Raw genomic sequence first — 15,030 nt, forward strand, 5'->3', positions numbered from 1 at the left:
TTTGCATGATATTATTTTATTTTTATTTATTATGTTTTTTTTATTTGGCTTAATTTTGTTGCATTTCCAGCCTTTTTGTAATTTAAAAAAAATCTTTTATACTGATGGTACTTCAAAAGTACCATCACACTGTGTATGCAAGTTTGTTTTTAGAAAAATAAAGTCTACAGTTTTGGAGTATTGATTAAATGTTTTTGGCATCATTTTGATTAAATCATCTTTCAAGATCATATATTCCAGTGATTGTTGCGTAATCACTAAATCACCTCATTGGTGAGAGAGTTGATTGGGCACAAGTGGTGAGGTGATTTAATCTGTTGAATATCCAGACTCATGAAAAATCAAGAAAGAAGAATATGGAAAATAACCAATATGCTTGTCAAAGGAGCAATGCCTTCATTTCATTGGTGTTGGAGGGTGGACTAAGTTGCACACTGTTGCTTGCTGTCTGGATTGTTCACGCCATGCTATCTGTAACCAGGCAAGATGTTACAGCCAAACAGTAAGTAGGTGATGGGACATGATCTGGGAGGCCATGTTTAAAAAAAAAAAATCCTTACACTTACGTTGTGCTTTTCGGGACACTCCACTAAAGCGCTGTACAGGTAATGGAGACTCCGCTCCACCACTACCAATGTGCAACATCCACCTGGATGATGCGACGGCAGCCAAAGTGCACCAGTACCACACTTCAACTGTCAGTGGGCAAATATGGGGATTATGACCCCTATTCTTTTCGAGAAATGTCCTGGGATTTTTAATCACCACAGAGAATCAGGACCTCAGGTTTACGTCTTATCTGAAGGACAGCACCTTTCTACAGTATAGTGTCCCCATCACCATACAGGACATTAGGACCCACACAGACTGCAGGGTGAGCGCCCCCTACTGATCCCACAAACACTTCTTCCAGCTGCAACCTTAGCTTTCCCAGGAGGTCTCCCATCCAGGTACTGGCAGGGCTCACACCTCTGAACGGCATGTTTTACAACACCTGGTCAATTCTGATGGGGAGGCCCAAGTGTGATGATTTGTGCAGCAGTGTTTAGTTTCTAGAAAAGTCCAGATGTAGTGACTGATGACAAACTGAGAGCCTGGTTAAGTTCTGGTCAATATATGTCCTCATGCTGCTTGTGTAACAAATACTTTCTTGTGAGATGACAACATTACATTTACAGTATAGCATGGATGCCATACTTAGCACAAACTGGAGCCTCCTTAAACAATTCTGGGATGATCTGGAATGATGTGTGGTATGTACAGCTCAGAGACCAGTGAACACACCATGCCTGTTCAGAGTCTATGAAAAGAATGGAACAGAATCGCATTAGACAGCATCTGCACACTGCTGCCAAGGATTCATCATGGATGAACAGCTTGTGTTGCTTCCAATAATTAAGCACATTCTTCTAGCATAGTAACTTGTTGACTACCTCTTAATCAGACCTGTTGATGACCAATATTAATCAGCATAATGAATGTACCTGCGTCCTGTCTGTTCAATAAAATAACAATGTACCTGCTACAAAAAAATCAACAAATTCCCCCAAAACTTTTGTGAATGTGTTAAGAATAAAAGGTTTGTTTTGATGCTTAGTGCGTGATTGCACTTGCATGTTATATTGATTAGACTTGCACTTCATCTGAACTTTATACTGTATATGCTGTTCTATATGAAGGAGTCTTAAATAATTGATTATGAGTCACAGCTTGTATTTGTTCATTCTGAATTCTAGCTAAGGATTCAGTTTTAGGTCAAACTATTCATTGCTCTCCATTAACATTTGTATTTTAAGTAATTATCAACATGTCAGTGGATGACATGAAAATATTTCATTCCCACATGGTGTCTGAAACATGGACAAAATTACGGCCCATAATTTTGCAGTCAGAACTCTTACTCTATATTGGGAGAAACCGAAAGCACTCAGCAGGGGGGGGCTTTTTTTGCCAAGAACAGCAGTCAAAGTTTGAGTTAGCATTTCTGGGATGTCATAAACATGATATTCCTAAAATTGCATCCACAATTTAAAGGACTTAAATAAAGACTTCACAAATGGCTTAAGCAGTTCATTAGTAACTCATTAAAGAAAGGAAACCATTTTGTCTCTAAATGATTCACCACACCTTTATTTTGCATCAACCTTTTGCCACACACTCATTTTTTTCAAAATACAAGGTTAACCAAGCAAAAAATTAGCTGTGAAAAGGCAATCAAAGTGCTCCTGTATTATAGGAAATATTCAAATTCAGGAATAAGCAAGTAGTACAATTAAATCTGAAAACATATTCGTAAACGACACCATTTCACAGTCAAGCTTACAAAAATTAACAATATTGCAAACACAAAATCAGGCATTTTGAAAGAAGTTAAAATGATCTACTGTTACTATGGGATGCATACTGCTGAATGCCTAAAATAAATTGGTTTCTAAATGTTTGTGATTTTTATGTCACTGACTCAAATTCTATTTCCACATTTTGGGAAAAAAATACATATCTGAAGTGCCAGGTGAGTAAATTTGATAAGAAAATCCAATAAATAAATGCCATTTTCCCTTTCTGTAGTATACCTCCAGAGAAGCATGGACATGATGTACAAAAGCTGTGCTCAACACAATTACACTGTATAAGTAATACGTAAAGAACTGTGGACTAAATACGAAATCCAAATAGCACACAGGCATTGTGGCATTTCCACAAAACAACAAAGAATATATGTTCTGGCTCATTTGTGCATAAACCTTTTATCAATAAAACTACAAAAGCAGCTCGTTGTCATGCTTAACCATGAGCAAATATAGACCTGCACCATTGTTTTAGACAAATGTAGCAGAATATCTATATGTTTTACTTTGGATGGCATCCTCTGTTCATTCTTGTTCTTGATTGGTAAACATCCCAGCCTCCCAGCGCAATGCCATGGCACTTTTGCGACGAGCTCCAGAGAAGGAATCTGGAAACTGTAAGAGAGTTTTGTCTGTGTAGTTGTATGAAGCTTTTCAACTTCAAGGCAGGTATTGATAGGCATTCAACTTCAAATCAAAGTGTAAGCCGTGAATACTGGGTAATAACATTGCCCCCTAAATAGAAATTATTCATTACTACTACTTACTAATTATAACTGTTATACGATTAATGTAGTTTTAAAAAAACAAACAAAAATAATGTACAAAGACGATACTACCTTAGTCTCACAAGAAAGTGTTGATCGATCCATTTTGTATGCTGTCTTCATTGGTGACGATGGAGAAGATCTACATCTCACCGGCAAATCTGTTCAAGAATTTAAGAATAGTACTTAAATAACACAGACAGAGGTAATGTTAGACATTTTTAAAAGTATTAACCATTATTTTGAATTAAACCAATAGATCTGGGGCAAAGCACGGGTCAAATTACTGGAGTTTGTTTCAAGCTTAAGGAGCAGACAAAATCTTCAGTTAATAGTTTGTTAAATTATACGTACCAGTGGGTCTGTAGTAAACTGCCCAGCTATAGTGTTAAAGCTGATACGTTGGCTTTCAAAATTTACCTGGATAAGATTCTAGGATGAATTAGCTGCATGTGTTCAAATAAACTGTGCTGAAATGCTTTGTCTTGTTTGTAACCCTTTTAATATTTTTATGGTTTTATGTTATATATTTCGAAAAAATATGACTAATACAAAAATGTATACATCATCACATATACAGTACTGTATATTGAAATGCTGAAAAAAAGAATAACTGGACTGTTTCTGTAGTTTATTTCCTATTCGAAAAATGCTCTTGCAATAACATTTTTAATAAAAACAAGAATTTTCTGTTACTTGGCTTTTAAAATCATTATAGAACCAAAAACAAAATTAGTGCAAATACTTTCAGCTTTCCTTCCAAAAAAGCAATGCATTTCGAACTTATTTTGTCAACAGAAACCTACCTGATTTGTCAAAGGTCAGGCTGTCCAGCAGATTCGGCGATACCAGGACAGTGTTGTACTTCTCTTTTGCATACAGACTTGCTCTTTGCCTCTGGAGTTCTTCCTCTCTCTGTTTGGCTACTTTAATTTCCTGATCTACAAGAGACTGGGTGCTCCTGGAACGCAGTTTGAAGAAAGGATTATTCTGGAATGTGTTTTCTTGACTCTCCTCTGACGCAGAGTTCAGGCAAAACTCTGATGCACTCCTTATGATAAGGTTGGAGGTCTCAAGTATGATAACATTGGTTGCCTCTGAAGGCCATTCATTTGACTTCTTAGCCACTGGAGAAATTAGTGCATCTTTTGCACGGTGTCTTGGGGAAGAGAGATAAGTGTCTGGCTCCAGAATGATGACATTACTAGCGGCCATTTCATGATACAAAGGCCCTTTTGATGGTGAGGCTGTTATAGTGAAAGATGGGGGTTTTGGAGACCTCTGCAAAGTGCAGACTTCTTCCCGAGTTTCAAACATCTTTCTCTTCTCCTCAATTTCCTGGCACATTCCCTTGTCGTACTTGCCTGGATTTAGAATTACAGGTTTAGGTTTGGTCTCTGTACATTCATTAGTGTTGACTGATTTTGAAAGCCCTCTTTCACGACGGAGGTTCTCTTCCCTCTCCAAAGCCAGGCGGATTTCCTTTTCAATGGGAGTCTCAGGAATGAGCCGGCGACTGTATGATGAATCTGAAAGGTCTTTGAAGTCACAGGCGAAACTTGGATCATCGTAAGGGGATCTATAGCTGGGGTCACCCAGACCAGAGTCTTCTGAGCATGGACTGAAAAGAGTATTCTGATAATCATTTAACCCTAAACTATCACCCTCAGGATCTTTTTTTGGCCTGTCGATGTTTCTGACCGGAGTGTACATGAAGCTATGGCCACCCTGGCATGTATTTGGCTTAACAGTAGGTTGGCAGGCCTGGCATTTTGTTTGCTCCTCCATCATCCGAAACTGTTTTCGTGCTTCTCTAAAGTCAACATGCTCTGTGCTGACATTTGCATTCTTAGTCTCTTGAATTACACAGTAATCATCAGGAATCTTCTTGGTAGGATCTGACAAAGCTGAGTGTGATACATAAATATTCTGCTTCAAACTTTGACTAAGTTCTTCCTCATCTTCAGAAATTTTGGATAATCCATGAAGCAGAGGAGCAGAGCTGTAATAATGGTCCTGTGCTTGAAAGTCATGTTCTGTGAGGTACTCAGGTTTGTCCTCAATACCTATGATGTCAGAGACTTCGTCATTCTTCTGATTGAGCTCTTCAGGGTTGAGCAGATCCCTGTCAGTTTCTTCAAACAACAGTTCCTGGGTGTTTGACTCATTAGTGGTGTCCAAAAAGAGATCTTCACCTTCCTTATTGACAGAGGAAGAAAATATGGCTCTCCATTTCTCATCAATTTCACTGTCTGAAGAAGCAGCAGCTATTTCATCCTGTAGACTCTCAATCAGTTCTTTGTTGTCAAGTTCATGACAGGATTCTGTGGACACATCAGAAAGTGTTTCTTCTTTAATGCATTGCTCTAAGAAAGAGGTCTCCAGTTCTTCATCTCCGGGGCTTTTAGCTATGATGTCTTGGACTGCATGTTCTGTTGTTTCTGTGACATGGCTGACTCCAGATTCATCCACAGTAATCACATTTTCTGGATGATCCTGGCTGTCCGGTTCTTGTCTTCTGACAATGAATTCATTTTCACAGACACTTCCTGCGCTAGATGTTGTGTCTGATACTGAAGAGGTAATAGATTCTGTCCGATTAAACTCAACTAATCCGACCTCTAGAATTAAAGCTTCATCTTGGAATATAACTTCTTTCAGACCCTGTTTTTCATTTTCAAAGCCCTCATATTCATCACTTTGAATTTCACCTCGTGCCGTGGCAACACAGATTTCTGTTGTATCTTGTGCTTCTTTTGACTCTGAGAAATCTGCCTGGAAACTAGCTTGCCCAGCTGCTCCAGGCGAGTATTTATTTTCAGACATTTCTGATTCAACAGGATCCATTTTATTGTCGACTACAGTAGCCATTTCTGAGAGCTGGCTTGTCTCCATGGTTACTGTTTCAGAGAAGTATTTTTGTTCTTTTTGTTTCAGATTTTGAGTGCGGCTGCAGTCTTCACTCAGTTCATTTCCATTATTCTTTTTCACTCCAGCTGTGCCTCTCTAAAAGAAAAAAAAGTTAAAATACATTGAGAGGACTGAAAATGTTATTCAAGTTATGTTTTTAAAATTAATTCTACTAGAGAAGCCCCTGTGATTTGGGATAGAAAAGCTTTCGGTACATACATGCTAAGTCTCTCTGGTCTCTGTCATTCCCTCACGAACTTAATAATATTCATATCTTTAAAAAAATACATTTCTCTGTTCCTATCTGTTACTGCCTTTACCATGAAAAACCTACCTCTCTGTACAGTGAAGAAGCTTCTCATTCCTTCACAAACAATAAATTAAATCACCAGAATCACAAACCTCTACTGCTAGCCCAGCAGCAGAATGCAAGTGTTACGATTGGAGAATCACCCCCTTCTCTCTCCCTGCAAAATGAACTGCAGGGACTTTGATTTGTTCACAGAACTTATCTTTTTGTGATGTTGAAGAGGTGGGAAGAAAGCATACGATACCCAAATATCTGTGAAACACACTTCAAACCAAGTGTGTAATTTGCTTGGCGTGGTTCTAAGAGATTGCAAATTAGTGTGTAGCTCTCTTTCCTATTTTTTTGGGGGGGAGGGGTGGGGTGGAAGAGGGGAGTGCTTACAGTTTTTTAAAGTCAGCGTCAGACTTAAATTGTCTGTCCATCTGTTTTTCGACATCTGCTTATTCCAGGTAAGAGTTGCAGCAACCCGAAGGTTATCCCAGATGCACAGGGTGCATGGTGGGAGCACACCATGGTACGCACACAGACAAGAGACATCAGTTCACCCAGTCTTTGGAACATGGGAGGAATTTCATCCATGCGTGGGGAGAGGACACACACAAAAGTCACGCACAAACTGGAATCAAACCCAGGACTCATGAGTGATATAGGCAGCAGAACTTATCACCACACCAGTGTACAGCCTTAAATCTAATTTAATGAGGGGAGACAATCTCATGAATCAAAATATGTATTAATTCTGGATGATTCTGGTTGTGTGTAGTACCAGAGAACCCTTTATTTAAAAACTAAAAATAGCGTAGCGTAGCTGGTAATAACCTTGCTGAGTAGATTCCTGTTTAGTCTGATATCAAGGATAAATTCAATCACTGTTAATGTTAAAGCAAGCACGTTAGTCATTTCCGATTTGTTAATAGTCAACATTTCCTTTTATGCAATTTCAGTAACAAATTCAAACTGAACTAGAGTATACCATTTCTAAAATTAACATACCACGTATGTCTGTCAATGTTCGTAATTTAATTTGTTTTCATTTATTCAATACAAAATGACCACTATTTTTAAATATGCCCACCATCCCACAACTCTATTCTTACCTATATTTTTACCTTAATTGAAATTATGAGAATGTATGTGGTGGGGTTATCATTCATCTTCAGTCACATCACTTGAGCTTGATTGGCATGGCAGCATATTTAGTTGCCAGTGAATTAACTGCCTAAATAATTTTTCAACATTACCAGGCAAGATTATTTACTCATAAGCAACATTGTTTTCAAGTCAAAATCACCTGACAACGTACTGTACACATCTGAAATGAACCTAAGGATAATCACTGCACAATATAGCACAGATGAAGGAACATACTGTAGATTGCAGTCTAAAATATTCATTGTATCTAATTTGCAGTTGTTTTTTTCTATGATACAAAAAGTAGGCCATGCACTCTTAGGCAGAAATGAAATCCATCTGAACTAAATGATGAATTACATAACACTGCAGGATTAAATTGTTCACCCACGGCTTTGTTCCTGTGTGCTACTGTTACTGCAGCAGATAGCTCCAGTAAACCCGTCAGGCATTAGGCCAGATCCCTATGGCTGGGTCCAAGCCCTTAATGAGCTCTGCAGTGTTTTTACACTGGTATGAATGTGGGGTGAACTATGAGGTTATAAGGCCTTCAGGCTACCCTGTGCATTTTAAGCAAAAATATTAAAATGTATTGCATATTTAAATATATCCAGATATTCACTTCTATTTGCTGGAATGGAATTCTAAAACTGTGGTTTGAGGAGTAGATTGTTTCTGTATTAAAACTAATTCAAATCAGTGCAGTTTTTTTTATACAGCTTCCCAAATATACACCTGGATAAGAAAAGACTAGTTTGGCTTTAGTTGAACAAGTGATCCAATAAAATAGGTATGTACTCCCCAACCAGGTTCTCTATGGGCCGTCAATCATCTGTCCCTCTGCAACTTGTTGGTTCATACTTTGGAGTTCATTAATAATGTACACTTGAGAAGTTCTGTCTGCTTTTGGTGATGAACAAGTATAATTCAAGCTGCTGTTGCTTTGTATCCTTCACACATTCAGTGTTCCATTGTTCACCTTTTTCTGAAATACCTAAAATTGTGTGCCACTGAGTAGTGGATAAGAAACACTATTATTGAAAACACACTGAGTCCAGTATACAATACACTCAAGTGCCTAAATTCCCATTTCTTCCTACGTGGATTTAAATTCTTTCTGAATTTAAGACCCATCTTTACAACACTTTTAGAGTTTCTAATGTTGATTTAGCTATAAAAAATAAACATTTTGAAGGCATGGATACTGTACATGTTTCTGAAAGCACATGCTTACGCCAAACTGTACATATGCAGTGATCTGGGCTGGTACTGTAGATGCCAGCCATTAACAAGTTTAGTTCTTTAAACAATATTCTAGATATTTTGGTGAATCAAAGCCCATTTGATTTTACTGGATGGGAAAGAAAGGTTCAGAAGAGAGTTAGGGTCACATTCAAAAAAGCTAATTCTTAAGTGTGAAACATGGAAAATTAGTAGAGCAGAGTTACTGAACATACAGTTGTTATCCTTTCATTCATTACTCACTGAGCTTGGTTTAAAAACTAAATTTATTACAGGTGCATAAATTCTGACTAATATGCTACTATATGGAATATAATTCTGGATATTCGTATTCTCCTTTCAGTCACGCTAACACCTATGAACGACAAAAATGCTTAAAAAACTCTTGCAAGTGCCTTATTGTATGTTATGAAACTTGAAAAAGATAATAATCTAAGACATACTAAAATCCTATTTAAGATCTTGTCTTAATGATAAAGGATATACTTCTATTCAGCGAATTTCATAGACACTTAATCTATCAATATCTGGTGGAATAATCATTGTATTAATTGTTAATATACAGTATATATCTTTTCTATCTTCAACATTGGTATTCAGTCATTGAAACTCATAATTACTTGTCTAAACCTCTACAAATATACTGCTATTCTAGTAAATACAACCTATATTATTCAGATTAACTCTTGAAAGAACCTATTCATGTAGCACAAAATAATTTCAAAAGATGATGTAACTGTGAAGTATTAACCATCCATGCATTTTCAGTCCCTGTTCTAAACCTTCACAGTGAATAGCCAAGTTTGCAACAGTGACCTTTGTTCCTTGTATAGACAAAAAACAAACCATAGTTGCTTGGATGATCCAAATAACGACGGGACTATAGCTTTCGCAGGTCTTTTGAGCACTGTATGAACCCATGCGGTGAGTACACATTATTCATCATCTTCAGCCACAATCATTCAAAGGTAGTTACCACAGCTACAGGTATATATTTCATGTCATACAGGAGAAAACCAGCATGATAAAAGAAATCACATAAAGATGTCAAAATAGAAATATTCTGAATTGACCCTTCTTCTGATTGCTGTATGTACTTCATTTTCTTCCAAAAATTACCTTGTCAAACATTAATCATTCTTCACGATTTTGATAGAAACCACTATACCTTGTATTTTCATCTAAGGGTCCACATGCAAAAATGAAGTAAATAAATAACCTGTACCCGAGTGATGCCATAGCTCCTTCTATTCCCAAGACCCTGCTCACTTAGCGCTCTTCAGAACAGAAAAGGAGTTTCTGTTCCTTGTGCTACTCCAGCCTGTTCCCACCAGAGCTGAGAGGCATTTATTCAGCTATCATTCAGAAACACATCTGACAGTGATGTCATCCAGATCCTCCTGCCAAATTTTGGAGAGCCATCGAACCGGAGCCGAACTCTTTGACAACGGGAGATGGAACATTCAATATTAAAACTGGCGTTACCTTGTCCACTCATATTATAAACAAACAAAATCTAAAGCAGCCACTTTCATTTTGATTTTTTTTGAAGGGGCGATTTTCCTTCTTTTGATTAAGTGACCACACACAGTGATCTGTGGCATTTAACACATAATGTATAACCAGTACTTGTCTATTATTTAAATTATTTTATGTTGCTATGCCATTACTCAATTGCATTTTTGATCTATCTTCCTATTAATAAGCAAATAATCCAAATATTTAGAGACAGAAATATTCTCCTTTCTTCCAGAATTTGATTTGTTTTTATAAACTTTTAAAAATACGCCCGTGAAGGTCAGTTCATTTAAAGTTATGCTATACAGGTTCCAGTCTTTCCAAACTCAAATAAAGCTATAAGAGCAGGGAAACTTATTTTTAGTTTGATATTAATGTTCTGATAGAAGTTCTGATATTAATTACTACTTTTGTCCTGCAACAAACCTTGACAAAGACATGAATTTTACAAAATACATAATGTTCACTAAAATAGGATATGAAATAGGATTACATTTTTTCAGTGAAAAATAAATGACATTCAAAGTGTCTTTAAGTGAGGTTATCTGGATTGGGTATCATAGATGACTGTGACTCATTTAAGCAGAATGCTCTGTCTTCTAAGAACTATTCATATTTTGGTGTTTAATTCAAATAAGAGTGGTTTCTTAATCAACAAAGCATTATCAATTTAGATCAGAAAATATTGGATGCAATAAACTATGAACTATGAACTAATAGTTCTACCCACAGGCTAAAGATTTGATTCTTGTTTACAGCCTCAGGAAATAACGCTTTTTTTTCTCCTCACACTGCAGTTAAGGCTTTGCTGGCTGTTAAATGGTAATTTTGTACAACACATTTACTGCAATCATAATGAAATCATTGCATAACAAATTGTGGATCAGAGATTTAAATTTATTTAAAAATAATGAAAGTCAATGAAACAATCTAGGGCTGAAAATTCCCTCATACTATGCAAGTAAAATTAAAAAACAAAACACCACAACAAAAAAACAGCTAACAGATGGATGATTGCCTAATACATGCACCACATTGATGATTATAAGAAATATCTTTCAAACAGTTTATTCCTTCTGCCTGGTAGCACACAATTGCTTTTTAGCAAATACCTAAACATTTCGTAACACAAAACATGCATTAGATTATTTTTAAAACTACTGTTTCTGTGCTCCAGAAACTCAGATTCTGTATACAGTATATATTTTTGTACTATTACCTACCAGCAACTTCAAATACAGCAGCCAGAAGGGAATCATCTCCAACTTACCAAAAGATCAGCATTTCAGAATCGAATATAGTCTGTTTAACAATCCAGCAGTGCTAAATGAGCAAAATAAAGAGAGTTTTAGATTCGGAGATATCGATCCACAGAGGGAGTCTGTCTGAATTGATCTAGACGAGATGAGATAGGTATTGGCATGCACACCACTGAAATGTGGTTCATCATCACACAAACAGTACTTCCCTCAAGCACTTTCTCCATATTAAACAGACACGTTATGTTTATGCGCATTGGTAACATTACCAGTATGGTAAGAGCCTTTAGTTTAGCCTCCAGGCTTGAGTACTTTAGTCCAGCTATTGAGTTTTGCTTCTCCTTATTCAGTTTAGCCCACATGCTTTTAGAACAGAGTCAATAAGCAACCAAGGTCAGAGTTCTGTTCAGAAATTATCAAATAGATTTTGTTTCCAGACTAATTATTGTATGCAGAATGGAATTAAAAAATCCATGTGATATCAGTGTTAAAAGTGGAGGCTCTTACTGCACTACATGAACAAAACTTCTGACAAACCACTATCATCGGGAATGTATGTACAATTTAAGCTATCAGTGTGAAACAAAGCACCTCTGAGAGACAAAACGTTGCAACAGAATGTATTTTGCAGTCTCAAGGATGAATGCAGGCTCTTTTCAGCGGAGAATAATGCCAATGAATCACAGTGCATTGTGCTCCTGCTCAAAGCTCAGTGAAAAGAAAACTACCACAGCGGGGGATTTCACTTATAAAATCGAAATTACAACAATGCAGAGGGAATGATTAGCTGCAACACTGAGGTGCAAAGACCCTGAGTTCATATTGCTTTTATGAAAGAGCTAACTTTTCTACCTTGCAGGAAGCAAGGGTCATGTACAAACATTTGAGAATGGTTTGCACATCCATTCCATTATTCTGTGACTTAAGTCCTAAAATGAACCTTTTTTTTCAGGAAAAACAATAGCCAAGGAACTGAGTTTCAGATGCAATGGAAAACCTTTAACGGTGTTTCTGCAGCCCAGCACAGGTGCTGATTGTGTGCAACACTGCACAGATCCAGAGGTTCAAACATCAACATCCAAGCACAAAGCCTGCTTTCCCTCTAACATCACTTGTACAGAGTAAAGATTTTTTAGCATGGGCAGGGAGAGAAAGTCTTTGGAACATCATACTTTCACGAGGCAATTTAAATAAAGTTAAATTAGTTATGTAGAATTAAGTCTGACACCCTGCAGTCTGATGTTATCTAAAATGCTAAGAAGACATAGTCGATTCAGTGCTAATAACTGGACCATGGTCAAAGAACGGTGAGCTATGATAGCTACAACAAAAGGACCCAAGAACTAGAAAACCAGAAGACTGGGATATTCTGGCAAAATCCTTACAATTCTATTTCTTCTACAAGTAACCTGATGTATTCTGTCAGGCACAAATACTGTGCCTCCAGATGTGACAGGCTGGTTTATGAAATTCCTGAAAGCAGAGACAAGACAGAGATGTTTGTTTATAATAATGACGTGGAATTGGCTGTGATGTGGGAGTTTTAAGTAATTGCATGCGTGAAGTAACTTTGTAACTAGCATGCACACCAATTCTAATCACAAAAAAGCTTGATTTGGTTAGAGTGCACTTCTAGCCACTTTAAAAATGTCAGATGTAAAAATAAAATAGTGAATTAACAGTATCGAAGTGGACAACTGCATAGACTATAAGTGGCAAAACAAGCTGAGTATGTAAGGAAGGTGATTCAGACCATGTAATTTCAATCAAGGCAGAGGTAAGTTTAACAAAACATAAAGAGTAATTAGATATAGAGTGCTTTGAATGACAGTTTTAATTGAATTGCATGCAAACATTTTCATACTTTTGATTTCACCCTGCCCAAATTTCAAACAAGCTTTTAAAAAAAAATCTTTCTTTCTTAAAAACACAGAAAATTTCCATTTCACACACAAGGGAAAACCAGCAGTTTCGGAAGCTTGTTAATAAAACGAATTGCAGAAGGTAGCACTGTTACCGTGTTATCATCCTAAGAATGTACTGTAAAAATATGGAAATGAGTGAAGCCCCAAAATGAGCAGGAGTAAGGTATGACAAATTTGGTATTTCAGTGGTTAAAGCTGCCTATTTTTTGAAACTGTCCCCAGTTCTCCCAGATTTTTCCATCAGCCCACACACTTCAGCAGAGAGCAGTTTGCACATATTGAATCAGGCTATTTGTCTTTGAATTTCCACCTCTTAATCAGTCTGCTGCCTGTTGTTCCAGTCTCTTTACTGGGAGTTCAATGGTTGCACAACCCTTTTTGTAGCAGCCCATCACGCCCCAAAAAACCACTGTGCGTGGCAAATTACACAACTCTTTCGTCAGACAGCAATCACTTTTTCTGTTTTGAAATTTAATTTTCTGTTTTGTTTTGCTAAACAAGTACAGTAGTTTGTTTTAAGACGAGTCACAAATCATTTAAAAAAAATCATAAACAAAGTTAATTTTATCCTACCTTTTCAAAATGCTGCCGAGTAGAGGTGTTTGCTAGATTCTCTGCCTGAAAATATAACAGCTGAGACACCAACTGGATGTGAAGGAACTAACCAATGACAGAACAGCACCTGTGTTGCTCACACAAACCCACACTAACACACATAGTCAAAGGGCACTCTTTAATGTCAGTGTATGGGTCATAAGGATATCCATATGAAAAGCCAAGCAAGTTTATTTCTTATTTGAAATGTAATGTTATTAGGTATTTTTTAACTCTCAGACTGGCAGCAAATTGGTTCCCTTTTTTGTACATTATTGAAAGATACTTGAAGCCTATTATTACAAGATTAATTCAAAATGTTAATCGGTAAGACTTTATACATTCTCCGTGCTACTTCATTAAACGCAGTCTGATGGGATTGTATTTGCATTAATAACCATAGATCTCATTAACCAACAACACTCAGTAAAATACAATACTGCTACTTACAAATAAACTACACAAATACTTTAACACACATACATAAATGATAACATATGAAACTCGTACATACTGTAAAATAGGGTTCTGTATTTTGGACACGGCCACAATGAAAAGACAGGTGGAACGAATTTTTAAGCAGGAAGTTAATATGTCTGTTTGAAGCCTAAATGCAAACTAAATGGAATATTTAAGTGAAACCTGGGATGCATGACACCCAAGTGACTTTCGTCCAGCTGTTCCTAATCAATCATTCCTGATATCACTTCTTGAGAGCTACAGTATATATATCATACACAAACCCTTTTGTATTATGTCTCTTGCTCTTTTCCTTCACTCCTTCTCCACCTTGCAGCTATTCCTTGGTGACCTCAATCAGCATGGGGATCCCAGACGTCTCTTCCTAAGGCCAGGGGGACCATTTAGTTAAGCCAAATATCACTCTACCTAAATACTTAAACATCCTCAGAAGCATGTAATTGTTGGGTGTCACTATTCCTCATGAATATAGGATTATAGGGAGTTGCCTTGTTGTTGCAGACCAAAAATAAGATGAACAAAGTGATCAGAACTGGTGCCAAGTTT

At 37.0% G+C, this 15,030-nt stretch overlaps 1 protein-coding gene across 7 annotated transcripts; it reads right to left on the reverse strand.

Annotated features, from left to right (window-relative positions):
- Positions 1-2,112: 2,112 nt before the first annotated feature.
- On the reverse strand, positions 2,113-12,162 carry LOC107078328 (uncharacterized). Of its 7 annotated transcripts, none has more exons than XM_015355105.2 (5): positions 12,077-12,162; positions 11,450-11,549; positions 3,922-6,121; positions 3,188-3,276; positions 2,113-2,963 (listed from the first exon to the last, which is right to left on the reverse strand). In XM_015355105.2, the coding sequence occupies exons 2-5, from the start codon at positions 11,483-11,485 to the stop codon at positions 2,874-2,876; spliced, it is 2,415 nt and encodes an 804-aa protein (XP_015210591.1). In that variant the 5' UTR covers positions 11,486-11,549; positions 12,077-12,162; the 3' UTR covers positions 2,113-2,873. The 7 variants fall into 7 exon arrangements, with proteins under 7 accessions (XP_015210591.1, XP_015210597.1, XP_015210590.1 ...); XM_015355111.2 differs by having other exon boundaries at positions 11,497-11,549; positions 12,077-12,159; XM_015355104.2 differs by lacking the exon at positions 12,077-12,162 and having other exon boundaries at positions 11,450-11,717.
- Between the last annotated feature and the right edge of the window lie 2,868 nt (positions 12,163-15,030).

The sequence above is a fragment of the Lepisosteus oculatus genome, chromosome 9, assembly GCF_040954835.1.
Source record: "Lepisosteus oculatus isolate fLepOcu1 chromosome 9, fLepOcu1.hap2, whole genome shotgun sequence".
NCBI classification, from domain to species: Eukaryota; Metazoa; Chordata; class Actinopteri; order Semionotiformes; family Lepisosteidae; genus Lepisosteus; species Lepisosteus oculatus.

Coding starts and splice junctions, on each gene's coding strand:
- LOC107078328 (XM_015355105.2), bottom strand. CDS start 11,485: ATGATTCCCTTCTGGCTGCTGTATTTGAAGTTGCTG. Junction 3,277..3,921: donor CCTGACCTTTGACAAATCAG/GTAGGTTTCTGT, acceptor ATTCTTGAACAG/ATTTGCCGGTGAGATGTAGA. Junction 2,964..3,187: donor CACTTTCTTGTGAGACTAAG/GTAGTATCGTCT, acceptor ACTCTCTTACAG/TTTCCAGATTCCTTCTCTGG.